We start from the raw sequence: 26481 nt of genomic DNA, 5'->3' as shown, positions 1-26481 counted from the left end.
GACACTGCATATGACCACACCGAAATTTCTGTCTAAAACAGCTAGATGCCACCCTCAGCTGGCCACCAGCTGCCACAACCTTCCCAGCCACCCTCTCCCTGCTGGCCCTGGAGTGCTGTGCTGACACTCAGCACGCTTGACGTCAAAGGCAAAACTAGATCTGGAAGAGATTTAAATTCATTTTCCTCACTCATACTACACGAGAAACCTTAATTCAGTTTCTCAAACATATCTGCTTATGTTAAATGTTTCTACTCTTTCGCTCTTTTTGGAGAATTAGTCTTTTTGGAGAATTTTTCCCCTAATCTTTAATAGACACATAAATGCCAGGAAACAGTCCACGGCACTTGAAGCTGAGTACAGATCTGGGGACAATCAAAAGACTGAGTTTAGACTAGTTTTGCAGCTTTTTGCAAAATGTCAGTTCACTGTGCAATTCTTTATAGCATTCCACATGGGAGAAATAATACGTTCTTTTTGGAAGATGAGCAGAAGGGAGTAGCTAGAGGCATGGATGCTTTGAGTGAACAAGTGCCAGAAACTTCTTCTGGCACAATAGAGCAAAGACGGGCCATGTGGCTGGATACTTCTTTTGGCAACACTGATAGCTTGGGCTGGCTGTGAAATTGGACCTGAATCTGTTACATAAAGCAAGACTGCACAGGCCTGTACCTTGGTTACGAGCCTAAGTCTGAAAAGCATCTGGGCTCTTAAATCCAATCGTGTTCCAATCTACATAGTAATCTCCGTGAAGACGTGCATGTGGGGAAAGAGGAACGGAACTCCAGTGGGCAAAATCGGAAGGGTAAACCACAAAGTTACCCTGATCAAGTGGTGGAAGCCACATAATGGAGATACTGTTCTGGAAGCAAAGGTATATTGGGATTCAGGGAATTTGAGAGGCAGACACGAATTAAAGAACCCAGGGCAGAATTTGTTAGGGAAAATAAAACAATAATAATAATAATAATAATAAAAAAATCAGCAGTTTTCTCATTTCACTTTATAGAGTGTTTCATCACAACCCAATTCCTGTTCCCTCTTGTAACACAGAGCTCCCTGTTGTGTGGGAAATGGCAGATCCAACATTACTATGTTAAAGTGCAGCTCCGTACTGCAAACCCCGAGTTTGGTCCCGTTTAACAACAGAGCGCTGCAGTCCTGCTGCCCACGGCTTAGGCTGGCACTCAGGCTGAAGCACCAAGCGCAGGCTGCTGCAAGCTGATCCTCACGGCCAAGCCGAGCATGTGCCAGTCCCTTAGAACAGCCACGTGCATTACATTCCCTGGGCAGCCCCTTCTGCGGGCGCAGCGCCCCAGGGAGCAGAGCGCAGCCCGGCAGCGCGGGGGGGAGGCCCCCCTCCTGCCGCGCCCTCATTGGCCGGCGGGGCCGTCCGTCAGCAGAAGGGCGGGACTCAGGCCCCGCCCAACCGCCGGGCTGGCGGCTCCGCGCCGCCGCCACCGCGCACGCGCAAGGCCCCAGCGCCCCGCGGGCCGCGGCCCGGCCGGCTGCCGCGCCTGCGCACTGCTGCTGCCTCCCCCCCTGCCCGGAGCGGAAGCGGCGGGGCCGGCCCAGTTCCGCCTCGGCGTCGTTGGCGCTGCACAAAATGGCGAAGATCGCCAAGACCCACGAAGGTAAAAAGCCCCCGGGGGGCGCTGCCGCGGTGCCTCTCTCCTCGTCCCCGCCTCAGGGGCGCTTCTCCTCGCCGCTGAGCCGTGGCCGGCGCCGCTCCGGGGCCGGGCAGCGGCCGGGCGGGCTCCCCCCGCGGCGCCGGGCCCTGCGCGTAATGGCGGCGCCTCCCGCTCCCTGAGGCCGCTGCAGGCCGGGCCCGCCCCGCCCCGGGGCAGCCTGCGCGGCGCCCAGCGGCACTGAGGGGAGCCAGCGGCCGGGGGGCTGCGGGCAGCTCCTGGCGGGGAGCGGCGCCTTGCTGTGGGGCAGCGCGCGGGTCCTTACAGCAAGCAGGAGCAGCTCCCTTAACGGCCCTGCTGCTCTGCCTCTGCTTCTGCGCCTTTCTTTTCTTCGTGTTTCTGTGTACGTTGGGTCACGTGACGTTCTCTGTGACTTGGCCTTAATTCCCTAACCAAAGCCCACCTCTGGCCGTGGCAGCGCCTCTGCGGGCACTGAGTTCGGCTTCCATAACGGAGACTTCCATAATATCATCTCCTGTGGAAGCCAGGTTAATGCAGTCTTTAGCACTGCCCACCTGATAGGAGTTCATGGATAAAGAAATACCTAAGTAGGTGCCTTCACATTTGTAAGGTTAAGCAAAGTTGTTTCTTTCTAGCATTCCAGGATATTTTTTTAGAATTTCTAGTTTTTTGTTTATATGCTATAACATGCATGAGGTTACTATAAAATACTAACCAAGTATTTCCCATCACAATATTCTGTCTCTCCTATTAGTTAAAGAGCTTTTAATAATAAAAATAATGTATTTTTTGAAATTACTTGTAGAACAAAGCAAACTATGGCCAATTGAACCAAATGAAAATATTTACACGCTTCCAGTTGCACATGCTGGCATGTTAGTGTTGCATTAGAGCACATTTTAAGGATTTTTGTTATATGCAGTTTAAAAAAAAAAAAGGAGAACCGGCAACAATCGTACAGTGATACCTTTTCCCAATGCAGCAATATTATTTGAACAACTTGGTTATTTTTACTTCTGAGTTCTGACCTCATTTTCAGTTCCAGACTGATTTTCCAGATGAAGAGCTGCATGTTACTAAATTGTTTCAGCGGATTTTTCACGTCTTTGTGCTCCTTGTTAAATACTTGTTGATTGATTTAAGACAGTTTTAAAAAGATCTCAAACAGTTTCAGATTGTTTCAACTGCATAGCTTAAAGCGGACTCCTTGTTTTGTTACACTGAAAAGTAGTTTAATTGGCTACTTAGAAAGTCTTAGTAAGTACTTGAGTTTTGAATGCTGTCAACAGTAGGTTTTCATTTGCATCCTTTTTTTTTTCTTGCTTACAGAAGAAAAAAAAAAAACTCCAAACATCTCATAGAGCCCTAACGGGTAGGAAAATTTTAAGGTAGCTAGAAATAAGACTGCATAGAACAAGTTAAATGTGCAAAAATATGATAAGGCATGAAAAGAGAAACTATGTACACTGTAAAATACTACTTTGGCACAGTGTCTTTCTTTTTTCGTGCTGAGTAGTGTCTTGCACTCTGAACATGTTTTAAGTGGACCAAATTTGTATGGGAATGGAATACGTGTTTTGAGAGAGGCTATTGTGATTTGGCTGTGAGCAAGGTATTTAGTGACTTCTAACTCAAATATGTTGTTTTGAGGCATTTTCAACGTTTATGATACTTTTGAAATCAACAGCGCATGTTAAAGTTGCTTCTTTTAAAAATACCAAAATATATTAATATGAAAATAATGAAATACAGAAAAGGAGCAATCAGTAGGATATTATCTTTTTTGTAATCCTACTCTTTACTGTTTCTCTGTCTTTTGACCAAAGTGATGTTTCTGTTTTGGTCCTGGTTGATTAATTCATCAAACAAGTATTTAGCTTTATACGGTGTTACTTTCAGCTTTTTCATTATTCTTTCTTTTTCTTTGTATTTATGTGCTTTGGTAAATAGGGTGTGAGGTTTCCCAAGAAAATAACGGTTAGATCAAGGAATCTAAATAGGCTTTTTTCCAGCCAAACACTCGATGCTTCCCAAACTTGCCATTAGGCTACTACCGTTTGCAGACCTCTAGACCTGGTTAAGGGGAGCTTGGGGCCCACTGAATGGGTGCTCTCTTCAAGGAGAGAGTAGCATTTATAGGCTTCACTGAGTTAATTGAAAACGGTGGTGGCTCCAAGTGTGTAGGGAGTGCTAATCCTGCAGGCCCTATGCAGACTTTTTTATGGTACACATAACCCAGCAGGTTTTGATGTAAGAAAAAAAAACAAGGTTCCTTGGGTGTAAACAGTTGTAGTTATTGTAATTTAAAGGGAGCCAATAAAAAATGAGATCTGTACCCTCTTCAGTAAATAATAGCTACTTATTATGTTGTTACTCATAATAGTAATACAATTATTATAAGAGCACGTGGCATGAGGCTGTTCTAACAGCCTCTGCAGATGTCTGGAGCCCTGAGACAGGCAAATCTCCGTGGCCCACCTTGCGCAGCAGGGTATTCATTGGCACTTCAGGTGGCTGAGCTATATGCTCAGGCTCATTCAGTGGATGGACAAGGAAGTGGATTTTAGGTAAGAAGTCGTGTTACAGCTATGGCTGTGCAGTCAGGCCTTCATGCACTGCTGAAGAGGCAGCATGTTGTTCCAGTAACTGCTTTTTAGAAGTAAGAATGCCGTGGTAGCCTAAGAGCGTTTGGTGCTAGCAGTGTGGTTCAGATAGTCCCTTTCACCCCAGTGCTGCATTGCAGCAGGATGCAGACAGAACCAGGAATTTGATCTGTCCTTTGGAAGAAACAACCAGCCAGGAACACCTCAAAAACCTGTGAGAAAAGTATTCCTTCGAGTTGTTTCAGTTCCATGATCGTGTAATAAGACAACTTCACAAAAATATAATGCTTAGGTGACGGTTAACAGAATGTGTGTGGTATGCCTCTGAGGGTGAGGAGAGACATCTGTTAGCAAGCCTGGGATCCCTAATTCAGCAGTAGTAGTTTCTTCTGGTATTCCTCCAGAAATGTAGTACTTGGGAGCAACATGTCTCCATCCTGGACTACCAGGAATCCCCTACGGTATGTGAGATTTTATGAGGAGTTGAATGTAAGTATGGGCAGGATTCAGCAGGTGGTCCTGGCCAGCAGTGTAGGGCTTTTGTCAGGTTCCAGCCTCTCAGGAGTTGTGGGCTTGGCAGGTACGGTGGGTACCACAGGTGACTGTTGAAGTTACTGTGTGCTGTGTGTCTGCAGAACTTTGCTGGGAGCCTGGAAGTGGCTGGAGCCAGGTTCTCCCTGCCAGCTGCAGTCATATTCCACTCTACGTATCTTCTGTGCATGGCACTTTGGACTTTAGAAAAATACTTCTGCTGCTTTCTTTTCCTGTTAGATCACTGCAGGAATTTCGGGTTTTCTGCCAAGTTTACTGTTGTGAACTCAGTGTTTCTATCTGCCAGTCCTGCAGGCTCTTAATCCTTGTATTCTTACTCATAGTTAAAGATTTTTTTCAAGCAAAGCCGCGCATTCGGTTATGTTTGTACAAAGCAGGCATTTATATTGTATGCCCAATTTGCCCTCGAGTGCTGTTTGTGAGAAGAAAAGAACCCAGCCTTTACATCATGTCTTGAGGTTTACAGAGTTGGCAGTTTACTTGTAAAATAAGCAATTCTGCACTGCCATCTTTCAATAAGTAAAAAAAATAAAATAAAATAAAAAATTCCCTCAATTATGTTTACTGGTCTGAGGTTTAATATTTTGGGTTAGGAATGATATTACATTTATTTCGTTTTTAAAATTGTTCTTATCTTAATTTTTCCCAGGTTTGTTAGCGGATGTTTTAGTATAGCACCTTTTGCAAGATATCTTAATGGAAAAACCTTACGAAATTTATTAATACTGAAAAAGGGAAATGAGCAACACTAGTAAATAACTTAGGGAAATTTGCCAATATACAAAAATAGTTTAAGAGGCAATGCTACTTCAGATAGGGAAAGAGTGAATAACAGAAACATTGAGGTTGGAAGAGATTTTTTTTTGGAGATAATCTACTCCAGTCCTCCTGCTCAAGCATGGTTCTTGTTGTTATTATTTATTTATTTATTACCAAAGAAGTGCAACTCTTTTGGCAGAGAAAATAATTGTTTGGTCTACATAAATTAATATTTTATAGATAATTGTCTTCATAAATCTATTGAATCAAGTACAAATGGAAACAGTAATTGTTTTATGGGGCTGCGTGTTCCCTAATAAACCAATGTCCGGATTACAATTGTTGAAGACAGTTGAAGTACTGTAACTTATTTTCTTGTTGCTTTACAACAGGTAGGAGGAAAGCATGGTTAAATTTGCTTCCTTGTTTTTTGGGGTTACCAGGTTAATGTTGTTTCTGAAAGTACCAAAATTCTATGGTCAAAGACTGCCACTAGAGTTGATTAGTGTCAGATCCTGATACATTAAGAGTGGCAGAGCTCTTACTTGTACTGTTTGAAAAAGCGTTTTTAATTAGAGAATTAGGTTAATTGAGAAAGCATTTTGTTGATGTAGCGTTGAGAAGTATTACTGCTGTAAATTACCTTCTCTGCTATCTCTTTTGGAAGATGGGATGTTAAGAATCTATGCGGGTTTGAACGGTTTGCTTCAGGCTGTACAGCAGATACAGTCAATGCTGGACAATGTTACAACTTGAGGAAAATCTGCTTTACATACATGGTGATTTTATAGTTTTGTATGATAGATGTTTTCTTATTTATTTAGAGATGGTCTTCAGAATTGGGTGGATAAACTCAGTTTGGTGTATGTAGTGACATGAGTATTGCATTTGGTATATCTGTGTGTAAAAAGACCTAAGACTTTTGGTGTTTTTAATCCTAGATATTGAAGCACAAATTCGAGAAATTCAAGGAAAAAAGCCTGCTCTTGATGAAGCACAAGGAGTAGGCCTTGATTCTACAGGATATTATGACCAAGAAATCTATGGTGGCAGTGACAGCAGATTTGCTGGATATGTAACTTCTATTGCAGCAACTGAATTGGAAGATGTAAGTGATTTTACTTACTTAAGGAATGGATGTTAAGTATTCTGGTGTTTATTTGGGGTAATTTTTAATAGCAGTTACTGAAGCAAAAGCAGGTATTTTTGTTAAAGCCATACTGGGCAAAACATCTCTTAGCCTGGAACTTCATCAGGTCTAAGTCTGGCTTGTACTTCATGAAATGTGCTTTGGATGTCATGTAGCTCCAAGCAGAAGCTAAAAAGTTGAGGTCTGGTACTTAATTAGTATGTTAGCAGTTACTAGAATAGTTAACTTTGTTCTGACATTGCTGCCGAGATGAAAAAATCTAATAAAACTTGGCTCAAAAAGTTTAAGTGACTATTTTGAAATGCAGTAGAAATATTAATTTTCAGCACTTTTTTTTTGAATCGGCTTTTTCCATTGTTTTGTTTTTCTAATGTATCCCAGCAATAACATTATGTTTATTTTTAATGTTAAACACATGACCACATTTTCAGTTTCAGGAGCGAACTACGATTATGACCTTAAATACATACAAGCACCCATGTATTACACTGATTAAATTACATTTTTAAGGGGATGGAAGAACATTCTTGTTGTGTAGTATTTGCCATTTGAAGACTTCTGGAAATTCTTTAATTAAATTTCCACTGCAGCATTTCACTGAAACCATAGTTTTAAGAGCAATTTTTCTTTTGGATTGCTGTAAATTAAAGCACAGAAATTGGCTATTGGTATGACGAAATAACAGAAGGATCTTGCACATTCTGAATACTTTTAACTTTCTCAACCACAATGGCAATAACTAAATTAACAGTACTATAATATATTTCTGACTCTCTTCCTGATTCTGAAGTGTTTTTTTTTAGGGCTATTAACTGAAATTTTGTTTTATATTTGTCTGGACTTTAAGAAAAAAAATGGTGTGCACTATTTTTTCCGTAACAATTAGAAAATTACGTCAATAGTGCTGATCTGAAATACTTTTTGTAAAACTAATGAAGATAGCATTTTTGAGTAAATGTAGCATGTTTACTGAGTCTTGTAGGGAAGAAGATAAACATATCCAAATCCCTAAAATGTCATCTGGCTAAGCAGTTGTTTTGAGTGAATTACACAATAAGCCGTATGAAAAGGATTGCTAAGATTTGGAGTATTCTACTTGTCCGTTTTCATCTCATCTGTAACTGCAGTATGTTAATGTGACATTATCTTAATCCAGTATCAATGTGATAAATTTGCCACATCTTTCTGCTGACAGGATGATGATGACTACCCTTCTACAAGCTTGCTTGGCCAGAAGAAGCCAGGATACCATGCTCCAGTGGCATTGCTTAATGACATCCCACAGTCAACTGAACAGGTACATCTTAAGGCACAATAAAATACTGTTTTAGATCTTAAGAGAAGTATTAGTGTTTTGACACCAGGTCTTGTCTTCTGGAAGTACAGAATGTCTATAAAGCATTATGCTATTTTAATTTTGCTATAAGCTTGCCTCGGCTTTACACACAGGATGGTAAAAATTGGTATTTCTGCACTTAAAGATGATGTGTGCATATACACTAAACCATTAAAAAAAGTGTAGATTAAACAATTTAAAAATGAAAATAACAGGAATATCTTAATGTTTGTTATACTTCTATTTTTGTGAAGAAAATGTAATGACTTAGGTTTTATATTCCTAAGTTATTTTTCCTTGAAACTTAAAAACATATGAACTTGTGTTAAGTCTTCCACAAAAAGCAGAGGAAAGGCTTACAGCATGAAATGCTTTGGAAGCAAATGAATATGCTGCCTAAAGTAAATTTGTTTCAGAAGTTAGTTGATCACAAATCTTGTGTTTAAAAAAAAAAAAAAAAGAAAATTACGGTTACAGAAGTAAAATTTATAATTGTCTAATATTTTGACATTCCTACTTAGTTGTGATTTAAAATAAATTAGTAATACTGAGTACAGGCTAATGGTAACCAGACATCTTTCATGTTCTTCCTGTGTGACTAACCAGCTTTTTTCTGGTTTTAGTATGATCCTTTTGCAGAACACCGTCCGCAAAAGATTGCAGATCGGGAAGATGAGTACAAAAAGCACAGGCGAATGATGATAATTTCCCCTGAGCGTCTTGATCCTTTTGCAGATGGTAATTTGTTTTGACTTTTCTATACCCTCGATGATATTTGTTGTCTTAAACTGTCTTTAGCCCTTTGATTTCTTTTGGCATGCTTATAAGCCTAGTTTTGTTTTTAAACATCCCCTTTTTGTAGAGATTGGGTTGAAAACCTAGATACCATATTCTTCATCTTTATAATACAAGTTTTCTTTCCAGGTAGAAGGACAAGAAAATAATGAGCCATTGCCATAGAAACACAAAGGGTTAAAGGTTTATCTTTTCATTTTGTTTTGGGTTATGCATTATACTTGAACAACTTGTGTAATGAGTGCTCGAAGTCTTTCGGTACCTTGAAAGTTTTCATTCCAAGTCGTAGATTTACAGGGTTATGCTTTTGAAATACTAGTTCTCATAATAGAGCACCTAATTCTTACCATCTTACGTAAACTTAGGTGGTATAGCTAAAAGAAACAAAAGCATATTATAAGACTTGGATACTATTAATAGTTCAAGTCTGTTCTGATAATTTTAGAATGCAAGTCAGGAAAAGGGGTTTAGTGGGTCTCAGGTGAGTGAGTTTCACGTGTGGAAATAAGGTGCCTGTTGGCTTAAAATTAGCAGCTGTTTTGCAGGTTTTACAAATTAGAGTTTCAGCCTGCATGAATTAGTAGGGATATTAATTATTTTACTTGCTTAATTGTAATTGATATAAACATGTATTGTCAGAATTCACAGGCCCATACTAACTGTCCTTAATTTCTTTCCTACAGCAGTACTGCTATATGCCAGTCCTGTCTGCATTCTTAAGGGTGCAGTTCAACACATCCTGTGTAGATTATGGTGAAAAAGTATTCCAAAGGAAAGTCCTATCAAAGCTAGTGTCAGAATGACACAGCCAATTGGGCAATGATCTTCAGCATAGAAATGTTTAAGAATTTTATTTTTTTCCTAAATTATAATGCTATACCACTTGTATAGCAAATCTGCACATTCTTCTTAAAGAATAGTGTTTTTCTTGACAAGTCTTAATTTTTACAAAGTTGGGCTTCTTGTAAAGTGTTTAAAAGATATCTTAACTCAAGATACACAGCATAAAACAACATATGGTATACAATCCCATTACCTGTGAGTATCATTGTGGTGGTATATGTACTGTATTACATTCCAATCCCAATCGCAATTGTACTTTGAGAAGAGAAGAGGGGGAAAGTGACATCAAAGAGTTTTTTGGGATTTTTTTGAAATGAAGCCCTTTTACAATATGACATTGGAAGATCTGGGAGGTGTGTCCAGATTTGTCAAACTTATAAATGGGTCTTTGTGATAAAACATTTTAAACATTATTGAGGTATGCAATAGTTATTTATAGTCAGATGACAACTAGGATTTAACAGCTTACACAAGGTAATGTTTTGAATATAAATATATTTCCAAAGTGTTACTAATGGTAAAGAGATAATTTTCTAGGCTTCTATTCTGCTGCTTGAAGTCAGAACTGCTGATGGAGACAAAGGCACGAAAGTGTACGTATTCCGGATTAGCAACCCAGGAACCCATCACTTCTGAAGACTCTTAACTGTGTTGTCATTTTATCATATATATCTGCTTTAAAATATTTGTTTGAAACTGCAGTAGATATGTTTGTGTTCAAACAGGTTAAATTGATCAGCAAACTGAATAAACGTAAGATACAAGTAATTTTTAAAATTTTCAATCAAAAAGTAAAATTAAATGATCATGGAATAATATAAAATTAGAGCAGGACAGTAGAAAAATTCATTAGTTTCTGCTTATCCTGTACTCATTGTGCTCCATTCCTGTTGCTGTTCTCTTCTGCAGGAGGGAAGACACCAGATCCTAAAATGAATGCCAGAACATACATGGATGTCATGCGTGAACAGCATTTAACAAAAGAAGAGGTGTGTGTGGAGAGGGATTTGCATTTGGACTTGGTTTCATTTTATGGCCTTTGAAATGACAAAAAGAACAGTGGGAACGTTCTGTTGCCTTTTTCTTGACTTAAGTCTTTTTATTAAGAGAATCCTGTCTTTCACATTTTGGAAGTCCAGTTGACCTTAAAGACTGGAAAATATGTGTTCTGTATAATACCTAGAGAGTAGAGGGAGAAATAGTCTCAGTATAACTTTTTTATACCACTTGGACTTGTTTATTTTCTTGCACAGGAGGAGACAAAAACTGATAGTCATTGAGGGTGTTCAGTGTCAGATTTCTTCTTGTGAGCTGTATGTAAAGAGAGTTGAGGGAGGTTTTAAAAGTCTTTCTTTATGACAGATGTTGCAGTACCAAGAACTGCTGTGAGGTTAACGTTTAGTTTTAACAAAGGGAAATACTTAGTTTTATCAAAGGGAAAATAAGTAAAATGCATGCTTGATTCAAGGCTTTTAGAAATTCATTTTAATATTTAACAAGAAGGTTGTAATACAATAAAAATTCGTGTATAATACCTACAGCACCATTATTATTAACTGGAGCAAGATCTTACAGTTCCAGTGACGTCTATAGTTGTATATTAATTTAACCTAGTTGATAGACATTAAATGAGGAAATAGTATGTCGTTTTGATAATGTTTCTCTGTTGTCTCACTGATAAGTGAAAACTAGTCTGTGTCAGAGTGCTGTTTTAACAATGTTATTTCAGAATTTTAAATGAGAATTTGATTTTTTAATGTCACAGGGTATAACAAATTAACATTTTCCAACTCATTTCTCTTTAATAATTTATTAACAAAGAACTCATTTGAAACAGACCAGTAATGATTTTACGTCATGCATATGAGAGACAGAAATTGGTAGCACCTTAAAAAAAATTCTCAATGCATTTTTTCCTGCTATAATATGGGATTTTATAATAAATTACTTTTAAAACAGCCCTTCCAAACACATAACAATGTCAGCATAGAATAATCTGAAAAGATACTAAAATTAAATCAAAGTGGCTAATTGCATGTTGTTTGGGCAAAACTTCAAAGGTACGTGATGCAACTGAAAAATCTTTTCTTAATGTCAGGTCCGTAGAAGCCTTAAGAAACCTGTTTGTCTTTTTGTGTCCTTGAATAGAGGGAAATTAGGCAGCAGCTAGCTGAAAAAGCTAAAGCTGGAGAGCTTAAAGTCGTCAATGGAGCCGCATCTCAGCCACCTTCAAAACGCAAGCGGCGTTGGGATCAGACAGCTGATCAGACCCCTGGTGCTACACCAAAAAAATTATCCAGTTGGGATCAAGCAGAGGTAATAATCCATATGTTCATCAGTTTATCTATAAAAGACCTTATTAATGCTAGTCCTCTTGAATTTCTTAAGTTTCTTACTCTGCCAACAAATATATGCATGCACATGCACACAGAAAAGAAAGAAGTTAGTCTCTGACTGTATACAGAATGAGAGAGAAATACTTTTGCTTTTGTCTTGTGTAGACTCCTGGACATACACCATCTCTGCGCTGGGATGAAACCCCAGGCCGTGCAAAGGGTAGCGAAACTCCTGGTGCCACCCCGGGCTCAAAAATATGGGATCCTACTCCCAGTCATACACCAGCAGGGGCTGCAACACCTGGACGGGACACACCTGGTCATGCAACACCAGGCCATGGAGGTGCCACTTCCAGCGCACGTAAAAATCGATGGGATGAAACACCTAAAACAGAAAGAGGTATTTATGGCAAAGCAGTCTTAAGAAGTTTTGAATGACTAATGGTACCGGAATTTTCCAGCCTACACAAACAGTAGAAGCAAAAGGCAGGCAAGAAATAAATACATTCTGACATCTTGTGGCTGATGTGAAGAGATGTTTTTGTTTGAATTTGTAGCATTGGATTCTGTCTAACACCTTAGCACAAATCTGTGAAAGTAGCTCTGTTCAAAAAATCTATCACAATTTTTTGGTAGTGACTGCTGCAAGTTGGGATTTTAGTGAGTCCTTAGGACATAATAAAGTAGCTTACATGGAATTGTTTTTGTGATACAATTTTGTGTGCGGTTTCTGAACTGTTGAATTTTTTTTTGAAATCTTTAACATTGAAGTGAGTTTTGGATGCATTTTTCTCCTCTGCCTTAATTTAAATGATGCTCACATGCCAGAGAACAGTGAAACACCACTGCAATGGTTTATCAAGTGTGTGTGTAGAGTACTTTTATTTTCTAGAACATCTTGAGTTTTTTGTCGTCTTTTAGTATTTTATTTTTGCTAAGATTCAATGAGAACATGAGATACTTTTTCATAAAATTAAATCCTCTTTTTTTGTAATGACTTTTCAGTATTCACTGAAAAAAATCTGAACTTTTCTAATGTTTTTGTTTATTTCATAATTGTTGATTCATGTAGATACACAGACATTATCAATATCCAATTCTATTTTCACTATAGTTGGAACATATGCTGTTCAGCTTTCTCAAAAAATGTTTTGTTATTTTAGATACTCCGGGACATGGCAGTGGATGGGCTGAGACTCCTCGTACAGATAGAGGTGGTGATTCCATTGGTGAGACACCAACCCCAGGAGCAAGTAAAAGAAAGTCACGATGGGATGAAACACCTGCTAGCCAGATGGGTGGCAGCACTCCTGTTCTGACACCTGGCAAAACACCCATTGGTACACCAGCTATGAACATGGCAACTCCGACACCAGGTGAGCCCAGTTCATTCCTTAAGACTTCACTTCTTTACATGAAAATGAAGCATTTACCTTTATGTCATATTTTGAAAGTCTTTTGCCTAACATGCTCTTCTGCTGGTGTAAAAGCAGTCAGCATATGCTCAGTTTACCAGTTTACTTTTTTAAAAGCCCACAGCTAATCGGTTCTGTATGGTAATCGAGGCTCAAGTTATGGGTGTGTTCATGTTCAATCTAATTGGTGAAGACACTGATAAAAGTCTATAAAAGTTTAATGTCTTAACTGGCTACAGTCTTGAAGTTCTGCAGGAGCTTTGGCTCAAGAGAACACCTAAAAGGTTAAGTAAACATATCTTCTGCATATGCAAGTTTTCTTAAATCCTCCTTTTCTAATTTGAATATAGGTCATATCATGAGCATGACTCCTGAACAGCTGCAGGCTTGGCGTTGGGAGAGGGAAATTGATGAGAGAAACAGACCACTTTCTGATGAGGAATTGGATGCTATGTTCCCAGAAGGATATAAGGTAATTCATCTAAAGTAAAATACAGCAGACCATAGTGTTATTTTTTTTGTCAGAGAATGTGAATTTTTTCTTTTTTAACAAGTTGTCCAATACGTAGAATATTTCACACTAAGTAGTGATTACTTCATGTAGACATTTGATTGGTTCAGTAGCTTGTTTACTATAAATCTATTAGAAAGGGAGAAACTTTTTGGTTTGAAAGGCCAGTTTGTATTCTGCTTCTCAATGGTAGGAGTGCTTGCTAAAGTCAGAAATGAAGACCAGATATGGTAAGACAAAGGAGAGTTATGAATTCTAAGCTGGCAAATAAATTACATTGATATAAATACTGAAGTGCTTTTTTAAAAATACTTCTGTGAAGAGAGTTTATTATCCAGGCTCTCCTTAGTGCAATGTGCTTTCTTCTGAAATAATTGTCAACACACAATAAGCACAAATAGGAACTATAATTCTCAATTTGTTTATATTGCTGAATATTAAATCTGACATATGCAACAACACACAGATCTACAAATAACTAAACCTGTATGTTCTGTTTTTATTTGCTTTGCACTTGATGCGTTCCTCCCCTTGTATTTGCTGTGGTACAAAAAATTCTCGGCCTTGCAGGCTGTGGAGATTCTCCTTTAGGTTTGTGTTGTGGTGCGGTTTTTAACATATTTCATTCCTCCTTTGGTAGGTTCTTCCCCCACCAGCTGGTTATGTACCCATTCGCACTCCAGCCCGTAAGCTTACAGCAACTCCAACGCCTTTGGGTGGTATGACTGGATTCCACATGCAGACCGAAGACCGCACTATGAAGAGCGTCAATGACCAGCCATCTGGCAATCTTCCTTTCCTAAAACCAGATGATATCCAATACTTTGATAAACTTCTGGTAAATGTGATTTCTTTTACGCTGATTAAAGTTGCCTGATCTTTTTTGAACTTGTAGCGATGCCTATTAATTTGTCTGGATTTATTTGTAGGTTGATGTTGATGAGTCAACTCTGAGTCCTGAAGAACAGAAGGAGAGGAAGATAATGAAATTACTTCTGAAAATAAAGAATGGCACACCTCCCATGAGAAAGGTAAGATTAATTATCAGATGTATTCTTACCACTCCAATTTTTCAAAAATATGCATTTATTTTCTCGCTCAGTTTCAGACTACTGTTGTTACTTCTGCAGTCCATGGGATTCTCTTAAAAAAACATCTTGTAAATTTGGAGAGCTGTTTAGTGCTTTCTCCCTCTATGCAAGTACAGATTTTTTTTGTCCTTCTATGTACTTGTTTTTTGTATGCTCTTTGTATGGTAATGTCAGTAACTAAATATCGTATGATGGCTTATCAAATATTTTGGAATTACAAGAAGCCAGTTTTAAAGTGCTTTTTCATTACAGGCCTTTAATTTTCTGGATTTTGCTTGTTAAATTGGCAGTGTAGCTCTTACTCAAGTTTCTGGCTTGCGCAGCATGTAATAAATTAGCTGTATTTTCTGCACAGTTGTAGTCTAAACGACCTAAGCACTAAGCTGCATATGTGCAAGGAAGTGCTTTGTAAAAGAATTTTCAGGTGGTGCTATTCTTGTATCTTATTAGACCAGGATCGTGCTTTTCGTAAAAACTGCACATCGGAGAGAAAATCTGGGTGTTTTTCTTGGCGCATTTATGTAAAAACAGATGCAACATAAAATCGTTTGAAAAAGTTTAGCAGTGGTAGGAAGAAGTATTTTGAAACCTGTGGTTACAATAGATTACATTTTAACTTGGCTAATGTCTAGTTGCTTTGTTAGTATAGTTTAACTGACAGGCTGCTTGAATTTTTTTATTTTTTAGGCTGCTTTGCGACAAATAACTGATAAAGCTCGGGAATTTGGAGCAGGACCATTGTTTAACCAGATTCTGCCTCTGCTGATGTCACCAACACTTGAAGATCAGGAGCGTCACTTGCTTGTCAAAGTCATAGACAGAATTCTCTACAAACTGGATGACTTGGTCCGACCATATGTACACAAGGTCTGTGGAAGTTCACTATTTCATCTTTGATTAGTTCTTTTTGATCACTGCTGGGAGAAACGTAGGGTCTGTTTGCATAGCAGAAAACTGTTTTTTATAAACCTACATATTTCTTCAGATGAATTTCAAAATCTCATGTAGTGTCATCCCATTGTGGGCTTTGCATTACTCAGGACGCAAAATGTTAAAATGATAAATGCACAGCTGGGGAGGGAGGGGGAGGATTTTACATGATCTAGGTTGCATCTGTAGGCCAGGTTCTTCAAGAGACAGCTGTGAAGTGTAACTTTTTTTTCCTGGTCATCATAGAGCTTAAAGCTTGGATCCGTGGAATTATCTCAGTTTCATGGAATCTTCATTTTCATATTAGGACCAGAAATTCTCCTTAATGCATTCATAAATGGTAATGTTTTTTTTTTATTTTTTCAGATCCTTGTTGTCATTGAACCACTGCTGATTGATGAAGACTATTATGCCAGAGTGGAAGGCAGAGAAATTATTTCAAACTTGGCAAAGGTAATAAAGTTGCTCTTTTCAGTGAGATTGTGAGTTGGGGAGCTAGCTTATATAGAGTCATGGCAGAAAAATTAACTGTGCTGCTAATAAATACAATCCATGTGTCCTGTATGTTTTTCTTTCAGGCTGCTGGTTTGGCAACAATGATCTCTACGATGCGTCCTGATATTGATAATATGGATGAATACGTCCGAAACACAACAGCTCGAGCCTTTGCTGTTGTTGCCTCTGCTTTGGGCATTCCTTCTCTGTTACCGTTCTTGAAAGCTGTCTGTAAAAGCAAAAAGTCCTGGCAGGCTAGGCATACTGGCATCAAGATTGTGCAGCAAATTGCTATTCTTATGGGTTGTGCTATCTTGCCTCATCTCAGAAGCTTGGTTGAAATTATTGAACATGGTAAGTTCTGCCTTCCCTGGCTAAGATTTTCTTTTTTTTTTTTTTTTTTTTGGTCCTTGGAATTTGTCTTTTGTGTTGTGGTGAGGCAAAAGGATATTAAGGGCCTTGTTTTGTATGTTCTTTTGACACTGGTAAATAATTCAGGTGCCTCTGAAAGAGGAATAGCGGTTTAGTTTTCCTAAAAATAAGTTTCTTTTTTACTGTGTATGTATTTGTATCATTCTGAGTTTAAGGCACAAGAAGTGGTCCTCAACACTACTGTTTTACAGGTCTTGTGGATGAGCAGCAGAAAGTTCGTACCATCAGTGCTTTGGCTATTGCTGCCTTGGCTGAGGCAGCTACTCCCTATGGTATTGAGTCGTTTGATTCTGTTCTGAAGCCTTTATGGAAGGGTATACGTCAACACAGAGGAAAGGTATGTCTAAAATACTTCCTTTTAATTTGAATTGAAATGAGTGCATGTCTTTTGTAACTCATTGGAGATATTTCTTCTCTTAAATAGGGTTTGGCTGCCTTTTTGAAGGCTATTGGTTATCTGATCCCACTTATGGATGCTGAGTACGCGAACTATTACACCAGAGAAGTCATGCTAATTCTTATCAGAGAGTTCCAGTCTCCTGATGAAGAGATGAAAAAAATTGTATTGAAGGTACATCAGAATTAATTGTTCATACACAGACAGTGCAAGATGATCAACTCTGAATGCTTAGCATTGACATGGAATGTGTATATTCATTCTTTTCTTTAAAATAAAACCAAAACACCACAAAGTCTACAGAGAATTAAAATTGTTGTGTTTTATTTCCTGCCAGGTGGTCAAGCAGTGTTGTGGTACGGATGGTGTTGAAGCAAACTACATTAAAACAGAGATCCTGCCACCATTTTTCAAACACTTTTGGCAGCACAGAATGGCGTTGGACAGGAGAAATTACAGACAGGTATTTAATTTGGAAAATGACAGTAAAACAGAGTTCATGTTAGGGTGTTAATTCAGCATAAATGCTTTCTTCTATGTGTTGTATGTCCTGTGATGGAAATGTGTTTGGAATAGTGGTTTAGAAGGTACGCAGCTTGAAGGTTCATAGACTATTAAGAGACTACCAGGCATTTCTCTTCTGTGAATATGAATCTACATTGGTTCTAAATTCACCTTTGTTGTTGTTGTTGGATGATTTCAGAAGGTGAAAACAGTTGTTTATAGTGAGCTTAAAGAAAACATTGTCAGTCTTAGGGTGAGCTTAGGATTCCTCTTTTTCAATAATGGTAGCAAGGCTACAGTAGCTATACAGGTGCATCACTTTTTTGTGTGTGTACTGATGCATTTTTACTGTTTTCCTAGATGGAACCTATTTTGAATTTACCACTCGTAATTTCTTACTGAAAAAGATTTCTACTGAAATGAAATTGGAAACCAGCATAGTGCTGTTCCTCCTCTTCAGAGGAGGGAAATTTATTGTCAATATTTAGAAAATAGATTTTAACAATGTTTCCTCACTTACCCTTGGTATATTTCAGTTGGTTGATACAACAGTGGAGCTGGCAAATAAAGTTGGAGCAGCTGAAATTATTTCTAGAATTGTGGATGATCTGAAAGATGAGGCTGAGCAGTACAGAAAAATGGTCATGGAAACAATTGAGAAGATAATGGGAAATCTGGGTGCAGCAGACATTGATCATAAACTGGAAGAACAACTTATTGATGGTATCTTGTATGCCTTTCAAGAACAGACCACAGAGGTAAGGGGTATTTAGTATTTGTTTGACTTTATTGGAAGGTAGCTTACTGTTAGTTACAGGGAAATGTATGTTTGTAAGCTATTTTTTAACCCTTGTATAGTGCTCTAATTGATGGAATCCAGATATTAGATCTAGAATGTTAGCATTTTAATAATAACAATTTTAGATGAAGGCAGATGTAATGAAAATACAATAGTGGCTTTGACCTAATTTTCCTTTGTTGTTTTAACACCCAGGATTCTGTGATGCTGAATGGTTTTGGCACAGTGGTTAATGCTCTAGGCAAAAGAGTTAAGCCCTACTTGCCACAGATCTGTGGTACTGTTTTGTGGCGTTTGAACAACAAATCGGCTAAAGTTCGGCAGCAGGCTGCTGACCTGATCTCTCGTACTGCAGTTGTCATGAAGACTTGTCAAGAGGTATCGTACTGGCTTGTATCAAATTTGCTATAGGATGTCATACTAATGAGAAGGATAGAAACAATCTCTAAATCTCTTTACTTGGTTGTAGGAAAAACTGATGGGACATCTGGGAGTTGTGTTGTATGAGTACCTGGGTGAAGAATATCCTGAAGTATTGGGCAGCATACTTGGAGCGCTTAAAGCTATTGTGAATGTTATAGGTATGTTTGTGTATTTATTGATTATGTGCCTATTCAAGAGTGAAATGTAAAGGCAGTGCAAAACTTACTATGTTTCTTCGGATTCAATAGGTATGCACAAGATGACACCACCTATCAAAGATCTGCTGCCACGGCTTACGCCTATTTTGAAGAACAGACATGAGAAAGTACAGGAGAATTGTATTGATCTTGTTGGGCGAATTGCAGATCGGTAAGCTGGCTACTAATAAAATTGGTCTTCTGTGGAAGCAATTACTGTAGCAAAAGCTAAACTTGAATATCAGGCCTGGCATCTATTTTTTTGTTTGCTTGTTTTGTGTTTTTTTTCATCTCTTGATATTCGTTAAATTTTATTTTGAAAGCTGTGCATAATGCTTAAGATAAAATTTTGCATATGATCTATTGAATGTATTGTAATTACATGTAATCATTATCTATAAACATTTTGTAAGGAGTATATTGTCTGTGTCTTCAAATTTAAAACTTACTATGTTGCGTGTGTTCTGTGTAAGCTGTTAATCAGTGAAGGTCTGACGTTAAGGGATTCTTTCTTTAAGTAAATTCCTTAAATAGTGTCCCTGTGTTGATAGTGAATGAATAGGTGCTGCAGTTTGAGATTTTATTTTAAAACTTCTAACATCACAGAAGAGGTAACTCTCTCTACTCTCTTTCAGAGGTGCAGAATATGTTTCTGCAAGAGAATGGATGAGGATCTGCTTTGAACTGCTTGAATTACTAAAAGCTCACAAGAAAGCTATTCGAAGAGCCACAGTAAACACTTTTGGTTATATTGCGAAAGCTATTGGGTGAGTTAGTCTAATGTTTTATCCAATTCTACACAAAATTGCCTAACATAGCGATGATTGAATTTTACTGGTAAGAAATATTTGAACTTCTTTTCTTCTAACATGTTAAATGTGTACACTTGAGTCATTTAGTAGGAGAATGTAAACATGTTCTTTATTAGCATATGGTCCTGTACTTTTGAACTTACTGTAGTTTTTGTAGGCTAGCAAGGTTAGAGTATAATTTGGTACTAAGAGCCTTTTGTCTCCTCAAGTTTTGATGGTGTGATATTCAGACCCTCTGTATGTTTTCATAAACTCTCCTTTAAACACCCTTATTTCTCTTAAGTTGATGATTCCTTGATTTACAAAGGATCTTTTGACACTAAGGTGGTATAACAAGTCAACAAATAGTAGAAGGAAGTGCAGTTCCCATTTTTATGCATAGTCTCAAATGAATGACCAATTGCTGATTTAAACAGAGCAAGTTTACCAAGTAATGATATAACTGGGCTTTTCTACACCCAATTGCCTATCTCTGTCAAAGTCTTATTTGGAATTAACATGTATTAATTCCAAATGTGTTAATAATTGTGTACAAGTTTGTAATTGCCTGTTGGATCAGAGTAATAGTGGGGAGGCTAATCATATCTCCCTGTTTGTTTGTGAACTAACTAGAGGCAGAACAAAAGCTAAGACTAGGGAAAGGTTTTTTTTTGTTTGTTTTTAAAAAAAAAAAAGTTGGCTATGAAAAACACAAGGTCTTGCAGTAAGTTGAGCTGTTTCAAAGTTCCATGGCTTATGGTGTTTCCCAGTTATTTTAATTCTTTGAAGAAAGGCTAAGCCGTGTTCTTCCACAGTATTCTGTTTCAACCTCAGCTGACTTAACTATGTCCTCAGTGAATTTATTGACATGGACATGCATATTATCTCTTCCAGACCTCATGATGTATTGGCTACACTGCTAAATAACTTGAAAGTACAGGAAAGACAGAACAGAGTATGTACTACAGTAGCAATTGCTATTGTAGCTGAAACATGCTCCCCTTTCACAGTGCTGCCTGCACTCATGAATGAATACAGAGTTCCAGAACTGAATGTCCAGAATGGTGTGTTAAAATCTCTTTCTTTCCTGTTTGAATACATTGGAGAGATGGGGAAAGATTATATTTATGCTGTTACACCATTGCTTGAAGATGCTTTAATGGACAGGTGAGTGTGCTTCTTTCTCTTCTTTCTGTCTGTGGTACAGTTAGCCGTAGTCATGTGTTCAGCATATAGCTGGGTCTTAACAAACACAAATATGCACGTTGTCCTTGTTAGCTTTTTTGATCAAAGTGACCAGCATAATTTGGGACCCATTGTCTGCAAATAATTCAGATTATATGCTTCTATTTTTATAATGCTTTTGGAGATTAAAATGATATAAGCATCTTAAGTGGGACAGAACTTGCTATATTCAAACAGCTTCTGATCATTTCTATTTTTAGTACCTCCGTGGGATTATAAGCCAATATTTTGTCTTTATTAAATTAACTGATTTTTGGTTACTGTGCCTCTTACTGCCAATAGATGTGGGTTAAAAGCATATATTACTGCTTTCAAAGTAGAGTTAGTGAAAAGAAACATGATGCTTGTGTCCAATTGCATTGTTTCTAAGTATAATTTATTAACAGACCATTATTTTCTTTCCAGGGATCTTGTACACAGGCAAACAGCCAGTGCCGTGGTGCAGCACATGTCTCTTGGTGTCTATGGGTTTGGCTGCGAAGATTCTCTTAATCATTTGCTAAATTACGTATGGCCTAATGTGTTTGAAACCTCCCCACACGTCATTCAGGCAGTTATGGGAGCTCTGGAGGGCCTCAGAGTTGCTATCGGTCCGTGCAGAATGTTGCAGTATTGTTTACAGGTATGTCCTAATGTATGTTGGGATAGCAAAGACAGCAGTAGTCAGACAGCCTTCACTTCAGAAAACAAAAAGTCAGCTCAGGGAGACTTCTAGCAAAGGAAAACAGTCTGGCTTCTCATCTCTTTAAAGTATTTAAATACAGCATCCTGTACCAACGACTTCGATAATGGCAACATGAAGTAGACACCGACTTTTGTGTAGTGAGATAACTGATTATATTGAAGAACTTGCATAGAAATAAGTAACAGAATATAAATTGACTAGAAAACTTGTAAAAGTGGAAGCGTGCAAGCTTGAGGATGCTATATAATGAATGGGGAATAAATACATAGTCTGAAAAGTTAGGAAAACATGTAACAAGTGAGATTAGTAACAGAGGATAGGATTGATATTAAATCAACGTTATTTCCTGTTAGCCAAGTAAATTAGTAAGTAATCTAAAACCGCTGACACGCAAAGCACTAGGAAACAGTGCTTGGAACAGAATTTATACCATTACAACAGTACTAGTTAGCCCAGCTTCTCTAAGTTGAGTATGTGGAAGTAAAATCTGAAGGATCCTTTTCAGTGTGATGAGATTCAACAGATGAGAAGCAAGGATGAACGTAGCGCAGATCAGCGTAGGGATGGTGTGACTGCATTTTATTAATTGGTAGATACAGGATTTAACTCTGCTTTTTCAAGCACGTTCCTCAGTACAAACATACTGACGTCAGTAGGAAGGTGAAAGTTCCATAAGAAGTCTCTTGTGTGGTGCAGTTTTTGCTCATTTTATTTGTATTTTCTTAGTTTGTAAAAACACTAGAAGGAAGTTCTATATTCTGCCCATTTTGTTATGTTTAAGAATCATTTATCCCCTGTATTTCTATGTAATGCTCTCTACAGAATCAAATCACAGGTAATGGAGCTAAAGATAAGATTAAATTCCAAATGAATACACTGCAGCTGACTTAAATTCCTTTTTTAATGGAAAAGTAGAGGTAGATCTAGTGGAATTTTTCCCTGCAGGAGGAAAAAACACTTTCAGATATAAGAAAATAATTTCTTACTACTTGCTGGTTTATGTAGTCACAACATTGGGAATGAAACGTTTATTGCACCTTCTTTGTTATAAATGATGTTAATTGTTATCAGTGTTTTTCAAATGTTTATTGTATAAAACTTGGTTAAATTTAATAACATACTTAAGCTTTTAATAAAACTTTTTGTTTTGTAGGGTTTGTTTCACCCTGCCCGGAAAGTCAGAGATGTCTATTGGAAGATTTATAATTCCATCTATATTGGATCACAGGATGCTCTGATAGCACATTATCCAAGAATCTATAATGATGAAAAGAACACCTATATTCGTTATGAGCTTGACTACATCTTATAATCTTCTTGTTCTGTTGTTTGTGTTTAATGCACAGCTGTTCTTCACTTAAATGCTTCAGATTTGATGATGTACAATTTTAAAATATTGGAGATCAGTATAGAGCTGGTCCGAGGCAGAGCTAGGAATCCAGTAGCATGATTTTTTAAATATGTTCTTGTTTTTGATGTTAAACAGTTAAAGCCAGTAGTGACCAAGAAAACAGTGATTACAATGTACTGGAGGGATTTCATTTTGGATTCATCTTTATGAAGATTTAGATTCCATTCCTTGTGTTTAAAGGGGTTGTTTATTTGAGAAATAAACATTTGTGTATAAAAAATAATTCCGGTGTGGTTTTTGGACAGAGGGACTTGTAAAACGAGTCTGTGATGGATTTAAGTATTCGTTCATGTAATAAATAGGTGGCATAACACATTTTAACTTTTTTTGTCATCCCCTAGCTTTTGAATAAATAAGAAAATTATACGAACTGTAGTAAATGTGTGTATATTTGTCATGCAATAATGAAGCTGTACTCTGGCAGACAATTGCAGTAGTGGTAGTTTGTTTTCATGGAAAAAGCAGTGTTTGCTTGTTATTGTTTCATCTGCAGTATCCTGGTTGTAGGGTTGAGTAATTTATCACCATTTTCAGAAAGCAGTTTATTGGTAATTGCTGTGACTTACTGCTATGACTTAGGTGTGTTGATCGCATTTAGCATGTCTCCAGGCATGTACAGCTGCACATGAATAAAATGCCCAGTAGAATTTATAGGCTGTGCTATAATTCCTATACAGATTTAGGGAAGTCACATCCCCAGCACCTGAGATGAGGTGTTTTTAAGTGTGTGGCATAGTGAATGCTGATGTTGTCAGTTTGAGATAAGGAAAGTATTTTATTTCTTCATTTGTTCTTTTATTCTCCTGTGCATGTACTCAAGAGAAAGAAAATGTAAAGGGCAACCTGTCTTTTGACACTATGCCAAAGAAAGCACAAGTTTAAATCAAGCTGGTAGTGTTGTACAGTATCCACATGTTTATTATAAGAAAACAAAAGGTATGTCAGGCATATTGTTTCCTTGCCCCTTATTCAAGTTAGGTGATGAATGTCTTTCTCACCTACTTCAGTGGTATGTTGTTAGCTGACTTTGCAGTTTTACATAAATATGAGGTTCTTTACCTATTCAGCATGTAAGAAAATTCCACACTATCTCTCAAAGCCTAAGTTTCTGTTAGGGGGTTGGGATGGTGCAACCATAGCTTGGAGCTTTGTTGATTAAGGTACTAATTTGTTAAGAACTGAAAAACATGCTTTTTTTTTTTTTTCTTTTCTCTAGAAGTACGCTTTATTCTAAAAAATATTAGGTGGAAACAGTGGGAGCTTCAAGACTTTATAGTTGAACTGTTCCCTGGGAGAGAATAACACGTACATTCCAGTCTTCCTAGTGCTGCTGTCTGAATAATGTTTGTTTTATAGATGGCCTGTCATCTTCACCTCAGTAGTTCGGAAGGATAGGACAGGGTAAGTGCCGGTGGAGGGAGGAAAACACTGTTTTTTGAGAGGCTAGCCAAAATAGAGCTCTGATACAGGCAGGATATAATTGTGACTCTTGACTTCTAGTTGTGTTATCAGCAAAGCAGTTTTAAAAAGAGTCAAATAGTAGAAGTTTTCTAGTAGGAGGGAGGGGGGTAACTAAAGCTTTTTGTATCTTGCAGGCTCTTCATGTGACTCTCAAAAGCCTTTTCATAAATATATTTGAGGAAGATGCAAACTGTTCTTTTTGTCTTCCTGTGAAAGAGGAAAAAAGGAAGGAAATGTGCTTGCTGAAACAGCTGTACACAATTTTCTTTTTTTTGTATCCCTAGCATCTGATATGAAACCTAGTTTGAAATAGCAACATTCAGGTGCAATTCTTTGCATGCAGCATCATCAGTAGTCCTGCATCAGTCTTTGCCTCAAAACATGATCTCTGGGTTACATATTGTGGTAATGACTTTCTAGGAGCAGCTCCTACAAAATTTTAGCTATGTTCTTTAGCAACCATACCAAATTTGATTTGGCTTAGGCAGATTAAGGGATCAGTACTTAATAGTACTGATCTGCATGTTTGTTTTGTCCAATGGCAACAGATTTTGGGGAAGGAAATGAAGTAATTGGAGATATCATCCAAAAAAAAAAAAATGCCCAGCCTTCTGTTTTGAGTATTCCATCATAAAATAAGTCTGGCAGAATGATTAATGCTGTTTTTATTTTAATGCTGCTACGTTTTAATACTTTTAAAACCTAAACACGTGGATTTCAGCTTGCAGTAAATACATGTTCATTTGTACTAGTACAATTGTAGACATTAGATAACAGTGCAAGTGCAAGTGATTGATATCTTATGATTGGTAGGCTGTTAAAATGTGATTTCAATATGATTGTGGCCATCAGGGTAAAAATATCCTAACTTTAACATTGTGAAAGAACTGAATCAATGAACATGAGCACAACTCAACCAGAAGCCATCCTTCTGAGGGTAAGTTAGCATTCCTCTTTTAAGGGTGCTTTTCCAATCCCTGGAAAAAAATGTCTTGTTATGAATCTTCTGTGAATTTCTTAAATAGTTTAACTTTGATTATCTGTAAGTCTTAAGACATCCCCTCTCCACCCGAGTATTTGATGAAATAAGGAATTTTCGCCACAATATTGACTAGGGTATCGTGTTCTCTTTGTATAGCAGTAGGTTAAAGGTACTGAGACTTAAATACCTTTCATTAGATTTAGATACTTGAGTTAGATACATCTGCGTGACATCCATCCATTTCTGGACAGACCTACTTTTCCAGTACAAATTAAAATCAGCAAAAATAATGAATGGGAAAATTTACTCTGAGATTGTGGCTGGTGCTCATCTGCAGATTTCCAGTTCTGAACAGCAAAGGGCAGAGCGTTCAAATGAATGGAAAGATCAGATCACTGCTGTTTAGATTAACGTAATGAATAATTAATTCTGCCATTAATATAGAAAACTACATTAGGCTAAGTGAACAGAAGATGTACTTCTGCTGTTTTGCAGAAATGAGAGACTTGCCACAGCTTGGCAACTGGGAAGTTTACATTGCTGCAGAATTACTGTGCGATGTTTGGGAAGTACGGGTAGAGGCTTGAAATCTGCATGTCCATAGTGTCTCATATTCCTTATTTAGATTTCTTTATAAAGAGGGAACCAAGTGCTCCTTCCCAGCTCACCCCGCACAAACTTCCGGATTT

At 37.8% G+C, this 26481-nt stretch overlaps 1 protein-coding gene across 4 annotated transcripts; it reads left to right on the top strand.

Moving 5' to 3' along the window:
* The first annotated feature begins 1475 nt into the window (after nucleotides 1-1475).
* Nucleotides 1476-23719, top strand: SF3B1 (splicing factor 3b subunit 1). Of its 4 annotated transcripts, XM_068686571.1 has the most exons (25): nucleotides 1477-1634; nucleotides 6505-6671; nucleotides 7909-8010; nucleotides 8673-8787; nucleotides 10597-10676; nucleotides 11836-12003; nucleotides 12189-12423; nucleotides 13187-13399; nucleotides 13789-13910; nucleotides 14590-14787; nucleotides 14879-14980; nucleotides 15728-15907; nucleotides 16337-16423; nucleotides 16549-16819; nucleotides 17089-17234; nucleotides 17322-17468; nucleotides 17632-17757; nucleotides 18335-18556; nucleotides 18793-18975; nucleotides 19067-19178; nucleotides 19269-19389; nucleotides 19853-19984; nucleotides 20903-21175; nucleotides 21659-21875; nucleotides 23092-23719. In XM_068686571.1, the coding sequence occupies exons 1-25, from the start codon at nucleotides 1607-1609 to the stop codon at nucleotides 23248-23250; spliced, it is 3906 nt and encodes a 1301-aa protein (XP_068542672.1). In that variant the 5' UTR covers nucleotides 1477-1606; the 3' UTR covers nucleotides 23251-23719. The 4 variants fall into 4 exon arrangements, 3 of the variants coding, with proteins under 3 accessions (XP_068542672.1, XP_068542674.1, XP_068542673.1); XM_068686573.1 differs by lacking the exons at nucleotides 1477-1634; nucleotides 6505-6671; nucleotides 7909-8010 and adding an exon at nucleotides 10225-10280 and having other exon boundaries at nucleotides 8729-8787; XM_068686572.1 differs by lacking the exons at nucleotides 1477-1634; nucleotides 6505-6671; nucleotides 7909-8010; nucleotides 8673-8787 and adding an exon at nucleotides 8995-10280.
* Nucleotides 23720-26481: the final 2762 nt, after the last annotated feature.

The sequence above is a fragment of the Anas acuta genome, chromosome 6 (assembly GCF_963932015.1).
Source record: "Anas acuta chromosome 6, bAnaAcu1.1, whole genome shotgun sequence".
NCBI lineage: Eukaryota > Metazoa > Chordata > Aves > Anseriformes > Anatidae > Anas > Anas acuta.
The sequence above is the reverse complement of the archived record's forward strand: the minus strand, read 5'-3'. Positions and strand labels throughout refer to the sequence as shown.